The sequence below is a fragment of the Fulvia fulva genome, chromosome 8 (assembly GCF_020509005.1).
Source record: "Fulvia fulva chromosome 8, complete sequence".
Classification (NCBI taxonomy): Eukaryota; Fungi; Ascomycota; class Dothideomycetes; order Mycosphaerellales; family Mycosphaerellaceae; genus Fulvia; species Fulvia fulva.
Window position 1 is genome coordinate 4,044,345 of NC_063019.1, and position 26,930 is coordinate 4,071,274.

General features: G+C 47.5%; 4 protein-coding genes across 4 annotated transcripts; 1 reads left to right on the plus strand and 3 right to left on the minus strand.

Annotated features, from left to right (window-relative positions):
* Positions 1 to 180: 180 nt before the first annotated feature.
* Positions 181 to 2,157, minus strand: CLAFUR5_11631 (Citrate exporter 1; the record flags this gene model as incomplete). The annotated part of the gene is made up of 7 exons (XM_047910779.1): positions 181 to 794; positions 844 to 1,011; positions 1,058 to 1,257; positions 1,304 to 1,479; positions 1,527 to 1,776; positions 1,835 to 1,968; positions 2,020 to 2,157. The coding sequence occupies 7 exons, from the start codon at positions 2,155 to 2,157 to the stop codon at positions 181 to 183; spliced, it is 1,680 nt and encodes a 559-aa protein (XP_047765532.1).
* Positions 2,158 to 3,130: 973 nt separating this feature from the next.
* Positions 3,131 to 4,809, plus strand: CLAFUR5_11632 (Cysteine synthase B; the record flags this gene model as incomplete). Its single annotated transcript, XM_047910780.1, has 3 exons — positions 3,131 to 3,392; positions 3,443 to 3,911; positions 3,966 to 4,809. 3 exons carry the CDS (start codon positions 3,131 to 3,133, stop codon positions 4,807 to 4,809), a joined length of 1,575 nt encoding a protein of 524 aa, XP_047765531.1.
* A 220-nt stretch (positions 4,810 to 5,029) lies between these two features.
* CLAFUR5_11633 (uncharacterized protein) lies at positions 5,030 to 6,142 on the minus strand (the record flags this gene model as incomplete). Its single annotated transcript, XM_047910781.1, has 1 exon — positions 5,030 to 6,142. One exon carries the CDS (start codon positions 6,140 to 6,142, stop codon positions 5,030 to 5,032), a length of 1,113 nt encoding a protein of 370 aa, XP_047765530.1.
* A 1,310-nt stretch (positions 6,143 to 7,452) lies between these two features.
* Positions 7,453 to 8,154, minus strand: CLAFUR5_11634 (uncharacterized protein; the record flags this gene model as incomplete). Its single annotated transcript, XM_047910782.1, has 2 exons — positions 7,453 to 7,938; positions 7,984 to 8,154. The coding sequence occupies 2 exons, from the start codon at positions 8,152 to 8,154 to the stop codon at positions 7,453 to 7,455; spliced, it is 657 nt and encodes a 218-aa protein (XP_047765529.1).
* Positions 8,155 to 26,930: the final 18,776 nt, after the last annotated feature.

A 26,930-nucleotide genomic window follows, 5' to 3' on the forward strand; every position in this document is an offset into this window, starting at 1 on the left:
CGTGTTCGCAAGCTCACACGTCGCTACAGTGTGGCTGCTCGGTCGCTTCCCTTTCAGTCGCTCCTACGCAAACACGTGCCTTCGGCTTTCGGAGAAACCCTTAAGCGAAGCTTGCTGCCGACTTCAACACCAACACACCGAGCGATAGCAGCGGTCTGAAATGGAGACAGCCTTGGTGGACTACTTTTTGGCTTCATCCCGCCACTTTATGCCCTCTTCCTTCAGCTTCTGGTCGTCTGGCCTGTCAAGCTCAACCTGAGGCATGAGGAACCACGCAAGCACGAACGCCAGCGCTGCCAATGCCGCGCCGATGAGGAAGATTATTCGAAAGCCTTTCCTGTAGGCTGGCAAGATTACAGCACGAATCTCGTCAGCCTCTGACGAAGTACGATCTGACAGGTATGCCTGTGGCGACTTCAAGATGTCATCGGCATCATCGCCACTGATGTCGAGTGACTGAACCGCCGACCTGACCAGATTGTTCAGCACTGTTCCGGCCACTGCGAGTCCGATGGTCCCGCCGAAGTTCCTGGCGAAGTTTCGGAAAGATGTGACTACAGCCATATCACGCCGATGCACTCCAGCTTGCACAGCGATCAAGGCTGGTTGCAGCGTGCAGCCGCATCCAACACCAGTCAGGATGGCATAACCCACTTGCTTGCCGAGATCAGAATGCTCATCAAGCGTTGAATATAGCCCCAGCCCGATGGCCCAGCAAGCCCAGCCCAGCAGAATGGCTTCCCGGTAGCGACCAGTCCAATGTACTACCAGGCCAGATAATGTGCTGAAGGCGGCTGGTAAAGTCAGATCCGAGCACTCACGACAAAGACACGAGTGACTTACTCTGTACCAATGTGATCGGCAAAAGCAACGAAGCAGACTTGACCGCCGAGTAATTGTATGCCATCTGGTAAAAAGACAGAATATAGTAGGTCTGGACCAGGAAATTCCACCCATTGATGGCCATGGTAAGACACGCGCCATTGACGATCTTTCTCTTGAAGATGTGCACTAAGTTCATATCAGCATGAGTTCTAGTCGCAATGTGAGAACTTACGAGGCACAAGCGGGTGCTTCGGCCCTTTCCATTGCCACAGCACGAACGCGACTGATACACAGAACCCTACGGCCAAAGAAGCAATCACGGCCGCTGACTTCCATGGATATTGCGCGCCTCCCCATGTCAAACCCATGACGAGCACTATTGTACCGCCGAGAGCGAGCAGGGCACCAAAGAAGTCGACTGCTTCAAGTTTCCTAGCAATGCTTAGCATCATCTTCGGTTCACGATGGGATTACTTACATTTTCCAGTCACCCTCAACTTTCTTCAGCGGCATCATCCAGATTGCGCAACACGTTGTAAGAACGGTCAGCGGGAGATTGAGCCTGAAGATCCACCTCCAGCCATTTGGTGATGAGGATGCTAATGCGCCGCCAATGATTGGGCCTATACCATTGGCGAGAGCAACCACAGAACCCTGCAAAGCTTAGTACACAGTCTGCTCCTTATGGATATCGGACTTACTAGTATGCCCTGATACTTCCCCCGCTCTCTCAGCGGTACAACATCACTGACAATCATCTGAGCTATCGTCATCAGGCCACCACCAGCAACACCGGTCAACGCACGGAAGATGATGAGCTGCATCGAGGTCTGGGCCAGCGACGAGGCAAGAGATCCGAAGAAGAACCATGCCAGACCGATGAGCAGGATTACCTTCCTGGACCAGATGTCCGACAGACGACCGTAGAGCAACTGGCAGCACGTTGAAGTTCTGGAGCACAGCGTCAGCGAAACCTTCCCGTGCTCTCACTCCGAGGAACTCTGCATACACAAAGTATCCGCTCGCTATCCAGGCTTGCTCGTCGCCAGCGTGAAGCGAGTTACTGACAATGGTCAAACTGGCAGCCAAAGTCGTCTGGTCCATCAGGGCAAGCAAATCGACACTCGCACAAGCCAAGAATATCTGACGAGTTCGATTAGCTCGCAAGTTGCGGTCCGTTCTTAGCAAACTTACTGTGATGATTGTGGACTTGGGCACATAATGCGTCTGTTCATTGAACTCATGCTTCGTGGGGCTCGCATCTTCGCTGCTGACTTCCGATGTCTGCGCACTTTTGATCTCCCCTTCTTCGAGTCTGTCGATGTTCGCCATGGCGAAAGCACGACTGATATTGATTATGGGCACTTGCTCGTGGAGGTGAGGCGTCAAGCAGGAAGCATAGCAGGCGGGCTTATGTTACACGAGAAAACATGGTCAAGGCGGCCAAATCCACTCAATGTACGACCCAAAGCTCCGATGGTATGCCAATACGGTGAAGTGCACAGTCTGCGGCTCGTCTCGACAGCTCCCAATGTGGCCACATGCTAGGACAAAGCATATTTGCTCAAGATCGTCGCATCCTTACCACATGTTGTCCTCCAGCCCTACCACAAAATTCTCCGACCGGACGAGGGCCACAACCATAATGCTCCGAACTTCATCAGTCGACAGCTGAGACCCACGCTACAACTGGCTACATGACGCCGTTCCTGCATCTCGTTGAGAAGTTGCATGCGCTATGTAGATCTTTGACGCGATTAGAGAAAAGTTCTTAAACTTGCTCATCAAGGTCAACCAGCCAAGAAAATATGCGAAGCCTTGATGGCCAGCAGTTGGATACACAGTGCATGGCCGCCATGGCGTGCATACAGATGCCGACGCCATGTACGTAAATATTCAATAATACGCAACACTTCACAGACGCATAAGCGGTACCATATCCTCATGTGGCAAGCCAAACACTGATCCCTGTTTGCAGGTACCACTTCACAGCGCATTCAAGGTGCTGAACGAAACCTTGATGACTGTTCGGACTTTGCACAAGGTCCCCTCTGTCGCATGACTGCATGGGCTACTGTCTTACAACAGGAAAGGTCGCCAACCGCCTTGTCCACCACGGTCCGTGGGTAGTGCGTGGGTGCTGTGAGTGGCAGGATGCCGACCAAGGAGCGCCAACCAGATTCTCCCACTCTTCATCCCCCGGGAGGCAACGTCGAAGGTCTTAGCATAGTATAAGACTGTGGTATCGAGGGTTACTGCCGGCCTTGTCACTTTTACTACGTCGAGCTGATCTTACAACTTCGTTATGCCCCACTTCACCACAGCGCCTGAACCCTTGACGCCACCGGCAGTTGATCAGAAGCAGCAACCAGATATGGTCAACAACAACGAAAAGAATGTCTATACCGGACTGGACTCGCTCAAGAAATACTTCGACCCCGATTGTGCTCCGCCTCTGCCACTGATTGAGCTTCCGCTACATTTGAACCCCTACTATGAAGATGGCGTTCGGATATACGCTAAAATGATGTCCTGTCATCCGACGAACAATGTCAAGTGCATGCCCGGTACTTCACCTCTGCCACGCCATATGAACAAGATACTGACCCGTGAATAGCGATGAATTTGCTAGCCAAAGAGGTCAAGCCCGACACAACCGAGACCATCGTTGAGTACAGCTCAGGGTCAACGGTGATATCAATGTCCCTGGCGGCCAGAGTATACCATAATATCGACGACACAAGAGCATACCTCAGCAACAAAACCAGTCAAGCCAAGCTACGGCTGATGCAATTCTTTGGACTCAGATTGACACTCTTCGGCGGTCCTTCACAACCAGAGCCGCTCGACGCTCGAGGCGGCATCCAGAGTGCCAGATCTCAAGCTGAGCAGTCAGAAGCCATCATCAACCCTAACCAATATGAGAATGATGCAAATTGGCAGTCGCACATCAAATGGACAGGACCTCAGATACTGAAGCAGCTACCTGAGATCAATGTCATATGTGCCGGAATGGGAACGTCAGGAACGATGACTGGGCTGGGATTATACTTCAAAGAGGCCAAGCCTTCTGTGTTTCGTCTTGGGTGAGCTTCGCCCAACCACCGTGCAGGCAACTCGTACTGATCTTGATCATATAGTGTCTGCACAGCACCCGGCGACCGTGTACCAGGTCCCCGATCATACGCCCTACTTGCACCAGTCGAGTTCCCATGGCGGGAGGCTGTCGACCACATCGAGCATGTAGGCTCACACGATTCTTTCTCGCTATCGCTGCAACTATGCCGGAACGGACTGCTGTGTGGGCCATCATCTGGCTTCAACCTCAAAGGTTTGCTCAACCTCCTCGACCAGAGGAAGAAGAACAACACGCTATCAGAACTGACGGGAACCGACGGTCTCGCTCACTGTGTTTTTCTCTGCTGCGATCTGCCATACCAATACATGCAAGAATACTTCGACAAGCTCGGCCCAGAAGCCTTCCCGGCCATCACCAACGAGCACCTGACTCAAGTCGATCCATACCGCTACGACGAGGCATGGGAACTGACACCAACACAAGCCCTCGACCGCATCGAGCCAGAGACTCTCGTCATCGACTTCCGTCGCCAGGCTGATTACAGAGAATGGCACTTCCCCGGCGCCTTGAACATTCCTCTAGCCAGCCTGACGGCCGACTCACCGAGTCCATTCTTCACACCAGAACTATTGAGTCAGCAATGGCGTGAGCTGGAGAACCTGTTCGAGCAGTCATTCCTGCAGTCACAGTTCGCTGGCCGGAAGCTGTTGGGCTTGTGCTACGATGGCGACACATCTCGCATCGCCAACAGTGTGTTGAGGGCGAAGGGGTTCGAGAGTGATAGCGCCAAGGGCGGTAGTCGTGCTCTCGTTGCTCTTCAGCCGGATCTGCCAAAGCTTTATGCAGTGCGCTCGAGTTCGCCGGGCTCGAAGGCGGACTCGGTGGTGGACGAGAAGGCTGAGTAAGCTGCGGAGAGTGATACGAAGAGTGCCGAGTCATCTAATGCTAAGGTATAGCGGGCCTGAGTGGAGAACCAAGCGGTCCTGAAGAGAATGATAGAGAAATAACTAAAGAGGGAAAGGGTTGTTTTCATGATCTTTGGGCATTACATGGCGCTTCATAGCATAGCTGAATAGATACCCAGCTTCTATTCAATTTCATCGTCGTTCACTAGGATGGTATTTCTTAGATTGACTTCCGCCTGCTGCGGTGCATGTAATCACTGTCATGTCTCTTCCATGGCGACCAAGGAAGCACGCGCCTGTCCCGGTAGGCTGTAATCTCGAAGCATACCGCGTCGTCATCTCTGCACTGCACATGTGGCGTTCCAACAAGCCAAGGATACAATTGCCTAGCCTCGCGAACACATGGCACACTGGCCTGGTTTTCAATGACGCGCATTACTGTTGAACCCAGGACGTCCGAATCCAAATGAGCCCACAGTGTGCGGACAGGCTCGGGTCCAAGCTGCCCTGCGAAGAAGAGTTGGCTGAAGGTATCAGTGATTTCTGATAAATCAGGCAGTGCTTCGATGACGGACTCGCCGAAGCCAGTATCGCGGAACCTTTTGTTCCACTGTTCCCAACGGCCCCACCCTCTTTGGTGTCCTTGTGGGCTTTCGATGAGATTGACGATGGGTTTGCCGAGGTTCGCGGTGTCCCTGAGGTCCGTGATGCATGATGGGTCGTCACCGCTTGACTGGCCATAGCGGCTTGGGGCACAGTCGGGACAGTCGCAGTAGCCTCGAAGCATTGCCATCTTTTCTTCACGTGTCAATTTCGACGAAAGCGAATCTGACTCCTGCGCTGGTGATTTGGAATCGGAAGTCCCCAGTGACCTTAGTTGGTTGAATGCGGCTCTGGATGATACTTTGCACCAGTGGAATTCTTGATGTGTATCGAGATCAGAGGTGTCCTTCCTGCCTGGCTCTGCGTCCTTATTCGCTAGCTTCGCTTTTATTGGGCTATGGTGTTGGTCCGCTATTCTCTTCTCCTTGCCTGTGGATGGTTGGACACATTTCGTACCACATGAGTTGAGTGCTCCATCCTTTGGGCCTACGAGAGCGGCATCGATGGCTGCGAATATCGCCTCGCGTCTGGCAGTGGCCTTGATGTCGACATTTGAATTTGTGGCCTGTCCAGCGGAAAAGATGCTGCTAGCGATGACGCCCATGTTGGAGATCGCGGTCTTGATATCGTAGATGTGTGGGTCTAGAACTGGACGTGCGGTAGAGGCGTTGTTGGCAGTGAACCCGATGCTCCACGATGTGAAACCAGTCTGTCTCGAGGTATGTGACATCTGAGAGAATGTGCGAAGGAAGAGATAGATATGTCAAGGTTGTTGGGGGATGTCCTCAGATGTTCCCAGAGCATATTTGCGAATCACGCATGGTCTATGGGTGTTTTGTTTCTTCCGTCCTCATGTGTCAGCTTCAACACGCGTATTGAGATTCTATGTTGGTTTCGCACCATGCCACTTTTTGTCCTTCGGTATGAGCACGTCCGTAATGGTCTGCATTCTAAATCTTGGGCACCGGCATTCTTCGATCTTGATATGTCAGCTTTGAACAGTTTCTGCCTCATGTGCACATATTCGCCATCGGTGTACTCCCTCCCGGAGCAGATGTAACCTGATCGTTCGCGGATCTTGTTCATCGCAGCGGGAACATGCCCAATGTCGGCACAACTTGCTGGCGGTGGACTGGTTTGTGGCTGGACGGCATATGTGACTGTCCGCTGTATAAGATTGATCGCCGTTGATTCCTGTTCCTCATCTCGATCTCGTTCTTGTGTACAGTCGCCAATGAAGTCTTGCCGATGTAGATGTGCCGAAGGAGCGCCAGGTGATGGTATATGCGATGTTGCTCGATGGGAGGAATTCGTTATCGAGTTGCCGAGGTCGTCATGCCTCGACTTCGCAGGGTGGTATGGTAGTGGCTCAAAACATCAAGGCATCGGATGATACACTGTAGCCTGGGTATCGGTATGGGTGTCGGCGGTGGCTGTTGCTTTCGTGTACCTGTGGACGATGTTTACACCGGCAGAAGTCGTGAAGATTCAAGCAGCCGAGGTCAAATGCGTGTCCACATGCCTCGCACTGTCAGCGAAGAGGGTGTCATAGCGACACTGCCACAACGCTGGCGCGACTTTTATGCAGACCTCCAGGACATTGCCAGATATGACAGCTGGTGTTGTGGTCCAGAACGCAGTGCCGACTTGCTGCTGATCGGTCGAAGCCGTTCCAGCCGGAGGCCGTGATGAGAAGGGTTGTACCTTGGAAGGCAAGGAGAGTCTGCAACTGACAAAAAGGATAGCAACCTGCCACCAGTGCTCGATCACGGGCAGATGTGATCACCTCATATCATATCATTCCAAGACCAACGACTATGATGGCGCATATATTGACGCGAGTATCAACGTGATCTTACTTGACGGTCTCTGCACGCGGGAACGTGACATGGTGTTGCTCGCCTTCGGGAAGTGCACACGAGCAATGCAATATCCTGAGGATCGTGGCCGTTCGATTCGATTCTTCGTGGTCTCGTCACAGAAGAGCGCTGTCGAATTTACCGGCATGTGTGGTGCCGTTCTGTTGTGGGTATCATTGCATCAATCACGACTCAAGTCCTCCTCTTTGACCTTCGTCTTCACCTCAGCATCGCCCCCAACTTCCTCCTTCCTCACACCTGTCTTCTTGCCATTACTCGACTTTGCATAGTCCTTCTTCTCCTTCTGCCACTGTTCTTTTAGCTGGAGGTACTTTGCATCGCTCGTACAGTTTTTCCACACTTCTTTGAAGACTTCGCTAGCTGCCAGCTTCTCTTTCATGCCTTCATGCCCTGTACTCTTTGGCAGTTCCTTTCTGCTGCCGCCGTCTCGCTCTATCTCTCGTTCGGTACGATCGTACTTGCGGCCGCCTTTGTGGTTTGCATATCTTTTGGCTCTGGTCATGCCCATTTGGATGAACTTGCGAGCCATGTCCGCGCCGACAAAGTCCTCGGCTTTGACATAACAGTCGAAGGCAGATTTGAGTGTTACGGAGGAGTGCTGGGCTATGGGGACGGTCTTGAAGCGCCAGTGTGGGAGGAGGATACCCTTTTGGTATCAACACGAGTACATCCTAGCTTGTGGATGGTCTACCTTATAGGGCTCGAACGTTAGAACGCCCTGCTCTCCACGGGCGATCGCGTAGGACAGGCGTAGTCTAGTATCGGTAAGGGCCGGAGTAGGCCATTGAGTCGGTCCAGGCATATCATGATTCTCTTCAGCCTTGATTCCGGGCTTACGAGGAGGCATGACATCTGTGATCATTCAGAGCATGATACAGTGTTGCGAGAGACGTAAGAAGACAATCATCAAGGTTCCTACAAGCGGTGAGGCCGTGATCGTCTGCGTCATGCCAAGACTTGGGCTGAATATATTTAGAAATTTTCAGATGCCACATCTTAAGCACCAATGGCTCAACCAAAGCCTTCCGGTTTTATGATGTAGTGGTTAGCATTGTAAGTGCGACACGACAGTCATAGCACGATAGACATCGTACTGATCCAGGTGTAGCCGGATTTTGAGTCTTGCCTGCCATAGCAGCGTACAAACATTCCGGCAACGTAAGCACAACCTCCAGCATCTATAGTACACAACGCGTACTAACGCCTGTACAAGCCCGGTTCGAATCCGGGTAAGACCTGAGTTCAAATAGTTGTCGTGCAAGCATAGCTTGTGACATATCTTTTTTTGCTCTCACTCCGGACCTGCACTTGCAGGTGTTGTCGAGATTCTCACGATACTTTTTGCCCAGCAGCATCCTGATATCGGGCTCTCTTCCCAAGTGTAACGTTGCGAGGAGATACCGTATTATCAAACAAATGTACTCATGACTAGCTTCAAGCTCCAAAGCTACCACTGAAATTCAAGTTGACCGTCCTGTACCTACGCTCCGTATCTCTTGAACATTTGCAGGCCGACTTTCGGTCTTCATCATGCCTTCAGACATGTCTTCTTTGCTGTCATCGCTCAGGGCATGCTAAGTACTCAAGGGACGTGAGGACATGCAAAGTCTTGGCACGCTAAGGTTTGAACGTGACGTGAGTGAAACTTTCTTGGAGTACCTGCGCAACACTAATGCAACATCGAATACACAGCATGGTACTTCTGCACCGGTGGAACAATGGCAGATGCCACGAAACCTCGACATTACGTCGTCTCCGATGCTATGGCTTGACATTGTATCTGCCTGGTTGACACACACAGAAGGTCTTTCCCGATAAGCTCAGGTACTCAGCCTGCGTGGTCTCAGCTTCTACGCTATACCGCAAGCGGGCGCGAAGCTGCACGCAGGCTAAGAGCGTAAGTCGCTTTTTAGTAGATAGCCTCGTAGAAAGGGCATAACTTCATAACTAGAGCACTTATAAAAATATTTTTATATATAAGCTAACTTACAACTAGATTAAAAATAATAACGTACTTCACTACCGAGCGGGCTATACTACCGAGCGGGCTACTTTTACTAAGAACTATACCACTTCTATAGATATAGCTATATAACTACTATTATAGCGTATATTGTCTTCAAACGAGGCCAAACTGACCTTAGCTATCTAGGCTACGAAACGCGACGCGACAATTACGAATCGACTTGCTATAAAGGTATACGACGCGTCTCGAACTACACTAGGGTATCGATTGAATAGACGACCTCCTTAGGGTGACTACGAGCCTAATTCGGAGAAGCTTATAGAGCTAGAAGAGAGGGTAATACTTAAGTATATACTCGAGCTAGATCTTAGAGGTTTCCCGCTATTAAAGGCTAGTATACGAGCAATAGCCGATTCATTACTATAAGAGAAGGGTCTCAAGCCCGCTAGTCTCAATTGGACAGACAGGTTTATTAGGCGGTATCGTGAGCTAAAGGTTCGTATAACACGTAGATACGATCGTTAGCGAGCCCTAATAGAAGATCTAGACGTTATCGAGAGGTGGTTTTTACTTATACGTAATATAAAGGAGAAGTATAATATCCTTAACTAGGATACCTATAACTTCGACGAGACAGAGTTTATAATAGGTATTATTACGTCTTAGAGCGTCGTTACGGGTTTAGAAAGGCGTAGTAGAAAGAGGAAGGTTGTTTAATAAGGTAATAGAGAATAGGCAATAGTGATAAAGACTATCTATATAGACGGAATAGCGCTCCTACTCTACGTTATCCTTATAGGCAAACAGTATATTAGTACCTAGTACTAAGACGGTAACTTAGGTCTAGACTAGACAATCGGGCTAATAGAGAACGGCTAGACTAATAATAAGTTCGGTATACGGTAGCTAGAGCATTTCTAGAAGTATACTATAGCTCGTACGACTAGGGTATAGAGACTACTTATTATCGATAGCCACGAGAGCTATAACTCGAAGGCATTCTAGAATCTATATAAGGAATACAAGATCTTAGCCCTATATATACTATTGTACGCCTCGTACTTACTCTAGCTATTAGATATAGGTTACTATTCGCCTTTAAAGAAGGTATATAGTACTTAGCTCTCGGGCTTAGTACGCTAGCGTATTACTTATATCGACAAAGTAGAGTTCCTACGCGCCTTCCGGGCAGCCTATAACGCTATATTTAGACAGGAGAACATCCTATCGAGCTTTAGAGGCGCTAGTTTAGTTCTATTTAATCTATAGGTAGTGATAGACAAGCTTAATATTAAGCTACGTACGCCAACCCCTCTAGCTCCGGACTCTACCCCTTAGGAGTCGAAGACACTACAAACTACAAAAGAATTCGACTCTTAATCGACACTAGTAACGAACAAAATATGTGCCCGGGCAGGTTTATCGCTAAACTCGTTATAGGAAGGGGTGTATTAGCTTATAAAAGGGAGTAGAGAGATAGCGTATTAGATAGCTCTTATACGAAGCGAGATTAGTAAGCTACGCAAGTCTAACGAGGCCCTTATATAGCGAAAAGCACGAAAGCGCAAGTATATTCAGTCTAGGGGGTCTCTAACCTTCAATAAGGCGTCGTAATTAATACCTCTAGAGGATACTAGGAGGTAGGAAGTGAGTAGAGAGTCGCTAGATAGTGTTCGGCTAGTACTAAGGCTACGACGCTATAAGCGATATAGCGAGTCGGGGTATAACGTACGCACCTGTTAAGTAGACTTACTAGATAGCGAAGAATCTAAAGAGGAATTGTCCTCCTAGTAACGATTCTATAGGATGTCGTCGTATTAAGATATCGTCGTAATTAAAGTTTAACGTACTTTACGGTATATAGTAGAATAGTATTTAGTACTAAAGGTGTCTCTACTATTGGTATAGAGACTACGTCTCTTATACCTATATAGAGGGATACTACTCTAGTCCTAGTTCTATTTTACTACGCCTTATCGGTTTTACCTATATCTTATCCTACGATAGTAGTTCCTCTAATAGTCTCGTACTAACTAGCTAAGTAACTTTAGGTCCTCTAAGTCGCTCCTACTATTCGTACGGTGTCTCGGTAGTATTACCGTACTATTGTCTCGACTAGCTTAGTATATACTAAGTTAGTCTTAGTACTGTACGACATACCTACTAACCTATATTCGTAACACCGTAGCTACTTTATAATTTAGTACTACGTTCTTATTTTATATAAGCGATAGGTAGTTAAGTAGTAAGTCGCTCCGGAGAGCTATAAAGGCTTTAGTGTCTCCGTCTACAAACTTCTCGACGGCTAATATCATTACGGCTAGCTTCTAGTCCCTTCCGCGGCTAAGATAGAGTCGCTAGTCGGCTATAATAGCCTACTAGAAGTAGACGCGGATATTCGTATTAGTCGCTCGGAAGTTACGATTGTCTAGTTTAGCTAGTATATCGGGCTTTAGGCCGGCTAGAAACTTGCGTAGGTAAGTAAAGTCATCTAGTAGGGGAGTTATATAGCTCCTAGTTAGCCTAAGCGACCTAATAAAGGTCCTAATACTCCTAGTTTAACGGGTAGTCTCCTACTTACGCTAGATCTGCTCCTAATAGTCTAGGTCGACTATAAAGTTAGAGATCTACGTGATTATGTCGTCGAATTCGCCGTGCCTAAGATAAGGGGGCTTTAGGCGCGTTTCTTCGATAGCTTTAAACTATAACTAGTTAAAGTCGCTACCGACGAAGCTACTAACGAGCTCTAGTTTCTCTAGGTCGGAAAGGCGTCGTTTGACAATCCATTTCTTATTTAGGCTAATCTAGGCTCTAATAGACGATATCTAGTTAAGGCACTTGTCGTTCTAAGCGTTAGATTTTAGAATAGGGGGATCCCCTATCCTAGGCGCCTTATCTCTACTAGCTAGCTCGTTATATAGGCCGAAGTTATCTTCGTCTAGGTAGTCCGCCCTATCTATCTCCGCGTCGCTAACGCGGTTAGGGCGGCGGTACGACCGAGTAGCTAGGGGTATAGCCTAAGTAGCCCTAAAGGTATCGTTTAGGCTAGTAGGCTAAGCCGCGTAGTTATTACCTAGGGCGCGACTATAGGCTAGGCCCTCTCCGACTAGATAAGTAGCGAAACCTTACTAATCCGGTAGGTAATAACCGCCTTGATTAGGGTGTTAGTTAGTGTCGTCTATACTAAAGGTTTAAGTAGCCCGCCCTGTTCGTAGGAGCTAAGATAAGGTTAGTAAGGCTACCTCGCTTAGCTTTAGTACTAAGGTCCGACTAAGGCGTAAGTTAGAGACTTATAGCTTAGGAGATTCACTTATAGGCTAATTTAACCTAATAGAAAGGATGAAAGGAAGGGAAGCTACTAGATATAAGAACCTTAGCGAGTATAAATCTAAGATATAGAAAAGCTACCTAAGAAAACTCTAAATATAAAGCTAAGCGCTAAGCCGGCGGTGTGTTCGGATAGGAACGTTATATCGCTAGAGACAATGTCTAATAATAATGAGTATAATAAAGTAGCTTACTTAACTATAGAAGTCTAAGGCAAGTTCCCCTCGTTAGAGTAGTTACTTAACTCCTATACTTTATCCTATATAACTGACTAAAGCTGCCTCTTTAGATCTATAACTCCCTTAATAAGGAAGAAATAGATTAAAGTAGGAGGTGGGTTTTTATTAGCCACTTATATTAGGAATGTAGAGATGAGTAGGAGAGCTAGTAGAAAAGTTGTTTTAGAAGATGTCCTACTTATACCTAAGCTAGGAGTAAACCTAGTTTTATAGAACTAGTTTAGTAAGTAGTTTAGTGTTCAACCTCTATTATTTTCTCTTGTTTTCCCCTCTAGTAAGACTATTGTCTCGACAAAGCTCCTTAGGGGGGTTCTATTTATTAATAAGATTTCTCCTCTCCTATAAGAACGGGCACATTACTCCTTATATACACCACTAATAGAGAATGCCTTTGTGACTACTTAATTAGAGACCGACCTAAAGTAGTAGGAGCTTTAGTATAGAAGATTTGTACACTTTAGGAAGAATTTGCTCTAGAATCTTTATAAGGTAATAGACTTAAAAGAATATATTCCTATCCCTAAGGATAGCTTTCACTAGTATAGAGTACGTTCAATAGTAAAGATAAAGAAGTATAAAGGCAAAGTTATAGAGAGAAGACCTAAAAGACTTGCCCTTATATCTATTGACATATATAGATAGATAGATTTGTCATTCCCCTGTTCTAGGACCCTATCCGGCCTATGTAGGTATATATCTATTGTTATGTACAAAGGGAAACCCGAATAGGTGAAAACCCTTCCCGCCCCCGACTACTCCTTATCTAGTTTAGCTTTCCCTCTGAACGTACGTAGTCTATGTCACTACCCCGTTAGCCCCCGCTCCTAGCCGGTCTCGTCGCGCTACGTCGTGTCCTCTCTTCCTATACTATTCCTACTAGGCGGTACTGTTCTAGCTAGCCCTTCTCTAGTATCTAGTTCGTAATGCGCCGTAGGTCCTTAGCGTTGTTAAGAAGTGCCCTAATCGTCCGGTTCCTCGCCTTTACTATCTACTCCCCCCTTCCTAGCGACCACCTCGGACAGACGAGGAGTACGTACCGTACGTTCTAGGAGCGATAGCCGTAGGGGCAGCTAGTATTCGTGTATCCTAGAACCTTCCTCTATAATAGGTACCCCTAGAGGCCGATATGTTCGCTTCGTAGTTAGGTTGCTATACTACTCTATGCCCTCGTAAGGCGGTAGTAGATAAGCTTCGGGGGGTGCTTGACCGCGGATTTTGTAGCTAACTATTCCTTAGGTTGTCCCGCTAGCTAAGGGCGTCCACTATGCCCTACAACCTAGTTGTTCCACCTCTCTTTCTATAGTTACTCTACAAACGATTTCTTACCTTCCTATTATGTTACTAGCTATTCGTCCCTTGCCCGGTAGTTCGGCTCGTTTCCGGGTCGAATGCCCCTATACGCTAGTACTAATTCGCGGGCCCTTACGACTATACTAGCGATGACCTTCTATACTAGGTACTATGCCGACTTGCCTAAGTAGGAGGTCCGTAGTCCCTAGATATATAGGTCGATCGGCGGTATAGCGGTCTCGTACTTAAGCATCCTCGTTAGTGTCGACTTATATACCCCGGTGACCTTCCTTAGGTATTGGTTTTAGATCTTCGCTAGCGGCGCGACGAGTCCCTTCGATAGGTAGGCCCTCTCGCCTAAGGACTATACTTAGCTACTATAGGTAAGGACTGGCCGTATAATAGCCGTATATAGAAGTCGTAACTACCGGAAGTCCGCCCCCTATATAGACGTAGTGAGCCTCTGGTATAATGCTATATTCTGTTTAGCTTTCCGTAATATTGCCTATACGTGCTTCCTCTACCGTAGCGCCGGGTCTACCTATAGTCCGAGGATCCTAAGCTAATTTGCCGGGTTAGTCGTATGCCCCTATATCTAGATAGAAGCTTGCATATTGTAGAACCGTGGCCGGCGCGTAAAGTGTATCAGATTGTACTTTTCTAGGGCAAACCGAGCCCCGTGCCTCCTAGCCTAGTCCTCGTAGATCTTGTGCTTCTCTTCTAGTAGCCTACAGTTCTCCTTAGTCGAGGAAGACTACGCTAGGATGTTTATGTCGTCTACGAAGCCGCTCGTAGCGGTGTTCTAGGATTCTAGGGCTAGGAGTAGCGTCGCTATAAAGAAGAGGAATAGAATAGGTACTAGCGTTAAGCCTTACGGGATTCTAGTATAGACTACTTGAAATAGGCTTCTATACTAGCCGACTAGGATCGACGTACTACGGTTTTGGAGGTAGGACCGTACGAAGTTAACAAGCCACTTAGGGAGTCCTTTCGACCTTAGGATGTAGAGTAGCCGCGGGTATAATACGTAGTCGAAGGCTCCCGATATGTCTAGGCTAAGTAAGGAAGCCACCTTGTCCCTATTCTTATACTAGATAGCCTTTACCTAAGAGGTGATAAGTTCTATCGCGGATAGCGTCGATCGCTATAGGCGCGTACCTATCTAGGTGTCCGGGAGTAGGGAGTGTTCCTCTACCGCCTCGGAGAGTCTCGTTATAACTAGCTTCTTAAGCGCCTTCCTAAGAGTGTTAAGGAGCGTAATTAGGCGGTACGACTTCACCTACGTATAGTCTTCCTTCTACGGCTTACGTAGGACCACTATCGTCGATTGTTTAAAAGCTATCGGGTAGTATCCGGTCTATAGGTAGGCGTTAAAGATCGCTATAACTGCTAGGGCTAGTTGATCTCTACACTTCCTTAGTAGCTCGTTTAGGATCCTATCCGGCCCCGGGGCTTTCTTCGCCGGCAACTTCCTTAGTATAGCGGTAACTTCTCCCTCGGACACCTCCTATTAGACCGCGATACTAGGGGCTAGGGGAGTAGAGCTATTTATATCGCTTAGATTAGCCTCGACTAGGGGTAGGAAGAACTTACTAGCTAGTAGACGCGCCTTAGCCTCGGGGTCGCTAACCGGGCCACTAGGCGATTGTAGCGCTAGGATAGAGAAGGAGGGGCCCTATATAGGGTCCTGTCGGGCCCATTTCGCTAGCTTCCACATCCTCTCTAGCTTGCCGGCGATTTCTTCTACTATAGCCCTCTAGCCGACTACTTTCTCCCTCCGTATTATAGCTTTCTTCTATTAGTATGCCTCCCTATATACGTTCTAGGCCTCCTCGCTATAGCTGCTCGTCTATACCCGGCGGGCTCTCCTTGCTTCTCTTACTACCGTAGTACAATCCGGCGTCTAGTATAGTTTAGACTATATCGTTAGTTAGGTAAGCGGAACGTGAAGTAAGGTCGCTTTTCTTATTTCGTCTGTCAACCCCTAGACTGCTTCGTCTATCTCGTCTTTACTATTGTATTGCTACTACGCGATCTAGACTAGCCTCTTAGAGTCATCGAGGTACGCCTAGATATTGGCCTAGTAGGCCTTTCCCTAGTTTAGCTTAGGGGTTCCCGCTAGTATACGTTATATCTATATCGTAATAGAGGTCCTAACTAGTATATAGTCTAACGACGCCTCGAGTTCATATTCGATCCTATAGTAGGTTACCGTATAGTAGTAGCTATCTAAGATCTAGGAGAGGTCGATCGTGCCTTAGAGTCCCCCTCTCTTCTAGGTGCCTAGGTCCTTCGGGGTATTAAGAGCAATTACGTTACTCGCTATTAAGTCGAGTACTTCGTCGGCTATAGGGTGCGGCTATATAAGGCTTTCCTAGGAAGGGTGGTATATGTTAAAGTCTCCTACTACGATATGGCACCCTTGTCTCTTAAGCGTACTGTCTAGGTGTCTATAGACCCCTAGGTCGCGGCTAGACCTCGAGGCTAGCGGTTGTATATATAGGTTGTATATCTAGGTACTACCTACGTAGAGGGAGGTAATATCGCCCCCGCCTTCTTCGTCTACGTAGTATACTACCTCCTAGTCGGATTCTAGTATGTCCTTACTAACATAGAAGCACGTACGGGGTCTGCCGTCGCCTCGTAGGTATGTCGTATAGCCTAGTAACTTATAGGTCGTTAGTCTCTTATAGTACGGGTTAATCTATAGCTCCTAGATTGTAAGGACGTAGTAGACGCGCGGGTCCGCCTCGTATAGGAAATGGTTCTAGACTATATCCTTACTATAGTTAACGTTATACTAGATGATACTAAGCGTATCGAGGCTAGTTATCGGTATCGACAATCATTTCCTCTATATCGTCCTATGTCCTACTACCCTATACGTCCTAGTCTACGCCTATCGGCTATATACTAAAGAGGAGCCGGGCCTAGTTAGATTCCCTCGCCGTAGCTAGTAGAGCACGTGGCCTCCCGTACGCCCTAGGTTACGTATCCTTTATATCGTTCTCGGCCCTAGGGCGCTTATGCCCGACCGCCGCTAGTTAGTTCCGGTATAGGCTAGCCTTACGGTCGCCGTAGAATCTTAGGGCGACGGTTCTACTTATAATTGCCTTGTTTTTCGCTAGTTTCCGCTATAGGCATTCCGCACTATACGATAGGTAGTACCCCGGACAGTTCGCGTACCGTCTCGTAGCCGATATATAGTCCCTAGATATATAGTCTCCTATATAGTTCGAGTAGGCCTGCTTGTTTATATACGTGTAGGTTTGGTGTCTATACTGTTAGCATTTGAAGCATTAGAGGACACGAAAGGATAAGGAGTGCTTTTCTACTATCTTAAGGCTATATTACTAGACTAGGCCTTGTTCTATCGCTAGATCCGCCGCTTTCGCGTCTTATAGCTATACTATTAGCGCCGAGGCCTTCTTGCCTTCTAGCCATTTCCTATAGAGCCAAGTCGCCTTCTAGATTAGAGAGTTAAGAGTGACCGGGTTGTCCTCTTAGAGAGCGCGTAGGTGACCCTAGTTAGTTAGGTCAAACTCCTTAGGTATGTCGTAGACTAGGATCGTGAATTGTTTCGTTAAGACCTTCGCTAATGCCGCAACCTTAGATGCCTACTATAGCTATGCCTCTAGGTGCCTCCTAGTAGTAGTAGAGCTAGTATAGATCTATAGAGTGCCGTTAGACTGTTAGTTCACTACGACCACCCCTAGTTAGTTAATTCGTTAGGCGAGCTCCTTGTTCGATAGCTTCGCAACTTCGGCCTAGTCTTCCTTTACTACAATACGGATCGTAACTATATCGTGCGTTAGGAGGGGGCCTAGTATCGATACCGCGACCGATGCCTAGCTATAGGGGTGTTGATTCCGGGTGGCCTTGCTAATCGCCTAGGACGTCGTCCTTATTTCTTATTACCCTCGGTAATACGACAGTATAAGCGCCGTACGTAGCTAAGTGATCATTACCTATAGAGACCGGTAAGGGAGCTAATCGTTAGTTTCTATACTTTTTGCGTCCTCTATAAGTTGCTACTAGTTGTCTTAGGGGGGCTTCGCCTATAGGGCCGTAGGCGCCGTTAGTACCGTAGCCTAGGCTACTATTGCCTAGGAGTTGCCTAATGTAGCTAGGCACCTCCGCGGCGTTTAGAGCTGAAGAAATAGGGTGAAGAGAGCTTCAAGCTATCCAGATTGAATAAGGTAGAACTCCCTTAGTCCTAGGGGCAGTGGCCTGCTTTATATATCGTTAGAATGGCCTTAATAAGAGCTTTCGAATGTGTCTTGTTTTGGCGTAGAGATCGATGAGCCGACGCGTCGAGTCTAGCGAGGATCTATTGACATATATAGCCTACTACTAATCTTAAGACTAGGTTTAAATACTAGCTTAAGATTGTTAACAACTTCTCTAGGAAGAAGCGGACCTTTCCTCTTAGGAAAAGAGAAGATGCTCTAGTTGCTCTCTAGAACTAGAAGATTAAAGTAGAGAGGAAATCATTAGCGTAGCTAAAAGTAGTAAGGCTTAATAATACAAAAGAACTTATTATATTAGTAAAGCAGTAGGAGAAGGATTTAGGGATTAGGCTCGAGCCGACTAAGGCATATAACTCTCTATAGAATAGACTAGTTAAGAGGTCAATATAAACCTTAGAGGACTCTATAAGGGCAATGCTTAAAGAGGCTAAGATACTAGTTGAATTTTGGCCTAAAGTACTAGAGGCCTAAACTTATATAAGGAACAAACTACTAAATAGCCTAGATTACAATAGGTTCAAGGTTTTACTAGATAAGGCTTTTGATAGTATCAAACCGACTATTAACTATTTGAAAGTTTAGGGATATGCAGCTCTTATCTATATAGATATAAGATCCTAACCTTAATAGGCAAGAAGTGACAAGCTAATAAATAGGGGTAAAGAAGCAGTGTTTATTAGGTATATTAAAAACATAGCTAAAGCCTAGCTCTTTTAGGAACTAGACATAAGAGCTATTAAACAAGACATATATATAGACTTCTTTAAGGACTAGCCTAGAGGTGATATAGGTCTTAATATTCTAACATTGAATCTACTAAGTAGTATACTAGCTAGGAAGCCCTTAGGAAGGCCGAGGAAGAACGTATCCTTAGGACAATCTACCTACTGTTTAGGCGTATATTAAAGCACCCCCGAAATAGATCAGCTAATTAAGAGCTCTAAAGTCGCTTAGCCGAGAAAGCTGTTTATATAACACCCTAACCTCTAGAGATCGTAGGGGAATTTCAGAAAATCGATTAGCTAATTAAGAGAAGCTCCCTAGATCCCTAGGAAATAGATGTTACTATTTTATAAGTAACGGTCCCTAAATCATCCCTTAGAAAGAGAAAGGCTGACTATAATGTTAAGGGCTATGACATGAAATAGAAAGCCCTAAAATCTATAGTCCCTAAGCCCGAACTAACTACTAAAGTAGGAGAAGTAATAGACCTCTTAGAGAACCTTACTACTTTTTACTAAGCTTTCTTTACAGCTATATAATCAGTGGACAGTTCAATACTATAGGATAGCAAATTCCTAGAAGAAGTTAAGGAAGTGGCCTTTATAGTAACTATAGAAGCTATTATATATAAGCAAGAGGTCCTAATTCCAAAATCCTATAAGGATGCTATAAATGACAAGAAATAGGGACATCTTTAGAAGGAAGCAATCCAAAAGGAACTAGATGCTCTATAGAGTAATAATACCTAGGAAAATTCTGTTCTACTAAAAGGAGCAAATCTAGTTATATTAAGATAGGTCTTTGATATTAAGAGAAGTATTAGTAGAGCTATTGAAAAGTTCAAGGCTAGACTAGTTATAAGGGGCTTCTTATAGAAGTTTAGTGTTGACTTTATAGAGACATTTATACCTATAGTAAGACAGGACACCCTTAGGTTGTTTATAGCTATTGTATATAAGAAGGATCTTTATCTTTACTAAGTAGATATAAACAATGCATTTATAGAAAGCACGCTCTATAAAGACATCTTTATATTACTACTACTAGGAGTTGAGCTTCTACTAAACATAGTGTTCAAAATCCTTAAAAGCTTATATAGACTTAAGTAAGTAGCTAGAGATTAGAATCAACTCTATATATTAAAGCTTGGAGAGATTGGATTTATATAGTTAGAAGTGGATCTATACCTACTTATCTATAAGAAGAGGGAGATTATAATCCTTATATATAGATAGATAGATTTGTCATTCCCCTGTTCTAGGACCCTATCCGGCCTATGCAGGTATATATCTATTGTTATGTACAAAGGGAAACCCGAATAGGTGAAAACCCTTCCCGCCCCCGACTACTCCTTGTCTAGATTAGCTTTCCCTCTGAACGTACGTAGTCCATGTCACTACCCCGTTAGCCCCCGCTCCTAGCCGGTCTCGTCGCGCTGCGTCGTGTCCTCTCTTCCTGCACTGCTCCTACTAGGCGGTACTGTTCTAGCCAGCCCTTCTCTAGTATCCAGTTCGTAATGCGCCGTAGGTCTTCAGCGTTGTTAAGAAGTGCCCCAATCGTCCGGTTCCTCGCCTTTGCCATCCACTCCCCCCTTCCTAGCGACCACCTCGGACAGACGAGGAGTGCGTGCCGTACGTTCTGGGAGCGATAGCCGCAGGGGCAGCTAGTATTCGTGTATCCTGGGACCTTCCTCCATGATAGGTACCCCTGGAGGCCGATGTGTTCGCTTCGCAGTTGGGTTGCTATGCTACTCTGTGCCCTCGTAAGGCGGTAGTGGATGAGCTTCGGGGGGTGCTTGACCGCGGATTTTGTAGCTGACCATTCCTTAGGTTGTCCCGCTGGCTGAGGGCGTCCACTATGCCCTACAACCTGGTTGTTCCACCTCTCTTTCCATAGTTGCTCTACAAACGATTTCTCACCTTCCCATTGTGTTGCTAGCTGTTCGTCCCTTGCCCGGTAGTTCGGCTCGTTTCCGGGTCGAATGCCCTTGTGCGCTGGTACTGATTCGCGGGCCCTTGCGACTGCACTGGCGATGACCTTCTGTACTGGGTACTGTGCCGACTTGCCTAAGTAGGAGGTCCGTAGTCCCTGGATGTATAGGTCGATCGGCGGTATAGCGGTCTCGTGCTCAAGCATCCTCGTTGGTGTCGACTTATATGCCCCGGTGACCTTCCTTAGGCATTGGTTTTGGATCTTCGCTAGCGGCGCGACGAGTCCCTTCGATGGGCAGGCCCTCTCGCCTAAGGACCACACTTGGCTGCCATAGGTAAGGACTGGCCGTACAATAGCCGTATATAGAAGTCGTGACTGCCGGAAGTCCGCCCCCCATGTGGACGCAGTGAGCCTCTGGCATGATGCCATATTCTGTTCAGCTTTCCGTAATATTGCCTGTACGTGCTTCCTCCACCGTAGCGCCGGGTCCACCCATAGTCCGAGGATCCTGAGCTGATTTGCCGGGTTAGTCGTGTGCCCCTGTATCTGGATAGAAGCTTGCATATTGTGGAACCGTGGCCGGCGCGTAAAGTGTATCAGATTGTACTTTTCTGGGGCAAACCGAGCCCCGTGCCTCCTAGCCCAGTCCTCGCAGATCTTGTGCTTCTCTTCTAGTAGCCTACAGTTCTCCTCAGTCGAGGAAGACCACGCTAGGATGTTTGTGTCGTCTACGAAGCCGCTCGCAGCGGTGTTCTGGGATTCTAGGGCTGGGAGCAGCGTCGCCATAAAGAAGAGGAACAGAATAGGTGCTAGCGTTGAGCCTTGCGGGATTCCAGTGTGGACTGCTTGAAATGGGCTTCTGTACTGGCCGACCAGGATCGACGTACTGCGGTTTTGGAGGTAGGACCGTACGAAGTTGACAAGCCACTCAGGGAGTCCTTTCGACCTTAGGATGTAGAGAAGCCGCGGGTGTGACACGTAGTCGAAGGCTCCCGATATGTCTAGGCTAAGTAAGGAAGCCACCTTGTCCCTATTCTTATACCAGATGGCCTTTACCTGAGAGGTGATAAGTTCCATCGCGGATAGCGTCGATCGCTGTGGGCGCGCACCCATCTGGGTGTCCGGGAGTAGGGAGTGTTCCTCTGCCGCCTCGGAGAGTCTCGTTGCAACCAGCTTCTCAAGCGCCTTCCCAAGAGTGTTAAGGAGCGCAATTGGGCGGTACGACTTCACCTGCGTATAGTCTTCCTTCTGCGGCTTGCGTAGGACCACTGTCGTCGATTGTTTAAAAGCTATCGGGTGGTATCCGGTCTGTAGGCAGGCGTTGAAGATCGCTGCAACTGCTGGGGCTAGTTGATCTCTACACTTCTTTAGTAGCTCGTTTGGGATCCCATCCGGCCCCGGGGCTTTCTTCGCCGGCAACTTCCTCAGCACAGCGGTAACTTCTCCCTCGGACACCTCCTGTTGGACCGCGATGCTAGGGGCTAGGGGAGTAGAGCTGTTTATGTCGCTTAGATCAGCCTCGACTGGGGGTGGGAAGAACTTGCTAGCCAGTAGACGCGCCTTGGCCTCGGGGTCGCTAACCGGGCCACTAGGCGATTGTAGCGCTGGGATAGAGAAGGAGGGGCCCTGTGTAGGGTCCTGTCGGGCCCATTTCGCTAGCTTCCACATCCTCTCTGGCTTGCCGGCGATTTCTTCCACTGTGGCCCTCCAGCCGACTGCTTTCTCCCTCCGTATTATGGCTTTCTTCTGTTGGCATGCCTCCCTGTATACGTTCCAGGCCTCCTCGCTATGGCTGCTCGTCCACACCCGGCGGGCTCTCCTTGCTTCTCTTACTACCGCAGTGCACTCCGGCGTCCAGTATGGTTTGGACCATGTCGTTGGTTGGGCAAGCGGAACGTGAAGTGAGGTCGCTTTTCTTATTTCGTCTGTCAACCCCTGGACTGCTTCGTCTATCTCGTCTTTACTGTTGTATTGCTGCTGCGCGATCTGGACTAGCCTCTTGGAGTCATCGAGGTACGCCTGGATGTTGGCCCAGTGGGCCTTTCCCCAGTTTGGCTTAGGGGTTCTCGCTGGTGTGCGTTGTATCTGTGTCGCAATAGAGGTCCTGACTGGCATGTGGTCTGACGACGCCTCGAGTTCATGTTCGATCCCACAGTAGGTTACCGTGTGGTAGTGGCTATCTGAGATCCAGGAGAGGTCGATCGTGCCTTGGAGTCCCCCTCTCTTCCAGGTGCCCAGGTCCTTCGGGGTATTGAGGGCAATTGCGTTGCTCGCCATCAAGTCGAGTACTTCGTCGGCTATAGGGTGCGGCTGCATAAGGCTTTCCCAGGAAGGGTGGTGTATGTTGAAGTCTCCTACTACGATGTGGCACCCTTGTCTCTTGAGCGCACTGTCTAGGTGTCTGCAGACCCCTAGGTCGCGGCTAGACCTCGAGGCTGGCGGTTGCATGTATAGGTTGTGTATCCAGGTGCTACCCACGTGGAGGGAGGTAATATCGCCCCCGCCTTCTTCGTCTGCGTAGTACACTACCTCCCAGTCGGCAAGGAAGGAATCGTATTTAGCAAGCTAGCTACGAGATAAGGTGACAAGTCTTAACCGCGCTTTCCCACTCATCTAGCACCACCGTGTAGCCTCGTTTCGAGAGGTTAGCCCGGAGCAAAAGCTTCCCTCTACGCCCTCCCTCCCTGTTTGCTCCTTAAGCCAATATCCACCTCCATAGGCCTAAGCCCTTCAGTGCTCTCTATTGACCGACATGCGCATCCGTCCTCTCGGGCTGTACAGACAGTGTCAGCCGTCGCTGCCAGTGTACACCACGCCCCAGGTTTTGACGCCCTTCGCGTTACCGCAGCCTATCTCTAGAAAGCGGCCGTCCATGCCTCGCAGGTTTGCTCGGGGCACACACCACGCCGGGCAGCGTACTCCTTGCGTTTCCACCTACTAACCAATATGAAGTTCCTTATCACCCTGCCCTCGATCCTCCCCGATCACAGAACTAATCCACTTGCATTGTACGTCTTTTCCCCGTCCTAACAGCCGTCTTTTCCTTGCTTAGGCTATCGTCTTTTCCTCGTCGCAATCTACCATGTCAGACTAGGTGCGTTGTGTAGCGGGACAGGCAGTGCCTCAGGCAAAACCCTCGTTCCCATACCGGGTGTTCAACAGGCCCTTACAGGCTTCGTCGCGTGTCCACCTACCCACCGCATTGCCCGCTGGCAAACACCAGATTGTTTCGTAGTCCGCTCGACGCCGTTGCATAGTCCGCTCAGTTGTTGTTCTGTAGTCCGCTCGTCCAATGTTCGTCGCTTAGCCCGCTCGGTTTGCGGTCTCCGGAGGTGAAAATTCTGCACTCATACCAGAGGTGTCCTGTCGAGCGTATAGGCCACGGTTCCGCGCCCTTCTTACACGTAGAAAGAAGAGGGACTCGCTCCCGACACGAGTACACGCTCGTCGGATGGTTTTCATACCCGTTTTGCTGGTAGTCCTCTGTTCGCCGCGGCTTCGCCTACGCTACGCGCCCGTCGCGCCCACGACGCTCCAGCGTGAGAATACTTGGCTCTCTCGTAGCTAGACGAGAGGTTCGTAGCCGACACCACGTACAGGTGATTCTCGTCGTCGACCAATCCTTATATATATAGATAACATTCTAATTACTATAACGTACTTTACTACCGAGCGGGCTATACTACCGAGCGGGCTACTTTTACTAAGAACTATACTACTTCTACTTTAATTACGACGGTATCTTAATACGACGACATCCTATAGAATCGTTACTAGGAAGACAATTCCTCTTTAGATTCTTCGCTATCTAGTAAGTCTACTTAACAGGTGCGTACGTTATACCCCGACTCGCTATATCGCTTATAGCGTCGTAGCCTTAGTACTAGCCGAACACTATCTAGCGACTCTCTACTCACTTCCTACCTCCTAGTATCCTCTAGAGGTATTAATTACGACGCCTTATTGAAGGTTAGAGACCCCCTAGACTGAATATACTTGCGCTTTCGTGCTTTTCGCTATATAAGGGCCTCGTTAGACTTGCGTAGCTTACTAATCTCGCTTCGTATAAGAGCTATCTAATACGCTATCTCTCTACTCCCTTTTATAAGCTAATACACCCCTTCCTATAACGAGTTTAGCGATAAACCTGCCCGGGCACATATTTTGTTCGTTACTAGTGTCGATTAAGAGTCGAATTCTTTTGTAGTTTGTAGTGTCTTCGACTCCTAAGGGGTAGAGTCCGGAGCTAGAGGGGTTGGCGTACGTAGCTTAATATTAAGCTTGTCTATCACTACCTATAGATTAAATAGAACTAAACTAGCGCCTCTAAAGCTCGATAGGATGTTCTCCTGTCTAAATATAGCGTTATAGGCTGCCCGGAAGGCGCGTAGGAACTCTACTTTGTCGATATAAGTAATACGCTAGCGTACTAAGCCCGAGAGCTAAGTACTATATACCTTCTTTAAAGGCGAATAGTAACCTATATCTAATAGCTAGAGTAAGTACGAGGCGTACAATAGTATATATAGGGCTAAGATCTTGTATTCCTTATATAGATTCTAGAATGCCTTCGAGTTATAGCTCTCGTGGCTATCGATAATAAGTAGTCTCTATACCCTAGTCGTACGAGCTATAGTATACTTCTAGAAATGCTCTAGCTACCGTATACCGAACTTATTGTTAGTCTAGCCGTTCTCTATTAGCCCGATTGTCTAGTCTAGACCTAAGTTACCGTCTTAGTACTAGGTACTAATATACTGTTTGCCTATAAGGATAACGTAGAGTAGGAGCGCTATTCCGTCTATATAGATAGTCTTTATCACTATTGCCTATTCTCTATTACCTTATTAAACAACCTTCCTCTTTCTACTACGCCTTTCTAAACCCGTAACGACGCTCTAAGACGTAATAATACCTATTATAAACTCTGTCTCGTCGAAGTTATAGGTATCCTAGTTAAGGATATTATACTTCTCATTTATATTACGTATAAGTAAAAACCACCTCTCGATAACGTCTAGATCTTCTATTAGGGCTCGCTAACGATCGTATCTACGTGTTATACGAACCTTTAGCTCACGATACCGCCTAATAAACCTGTCTGTCTAATTAAGACTAGCGGGCTTGAGACCCTTCTCTTATAGTAATGAATCGGCTATTGCTCGTATACTAGCCTTTAATAGCGGGAAATCTCTAAGATCTAGCTCGAGTATATACTTAAGTATCACCCTCTCTTCTAGCTCTATAAGCTTCTTCGAATTAGGCTCGTAGTCACCCCGAGGAGGTCGTCTATTCAATCGATACCCTAGTATAGTTCGAGACGCGTTATATACCTTTATAGCAAGTCGATTCGTGATTATCGCGTCGCGTTTCGTGGCCTAGACAGCTAAGGTCAGTTTAGCCCCGTTTAAAGACAATATACGCTATAATAGTAGTTATATAGCTATATCTATAGAAGTGGTATAGTTCTTAGTAAAAGTAGCCCGCTCGGTAGTATAGCCCGCTCGGTAGTAAAGCACGTTACTAAAGTTAATAGATGTTCTCTAGTTCAAAAGAGAACTTGGTAAGATCTTCAAGATTAAAGATCTAGGTGAACCTAAAAAGATCCTTAGTATAAGAGTTATAAGGGATAGGAAGAGAGGAATCCTAGAACTTAACTAAGGACACTTTATTAGGGACAGCCTAGCTAAGATAGGAATGAACTATAAGAAGGTAGCACCTGCACACTTACCTATAGATAGCTATAAGGCCCTTAAACCTTTAAGCTATATAGATAAGAGGTATAACAAGGTAGATTACTAGAGTATTAGTAGTACTTAGATATAGCTAGTAACAATTATAAGGCTAGACATTACTTTTGCTCTAGGAAGGATGAGCTCATTTGTAAGTGACCTATTTACCTACTATATAA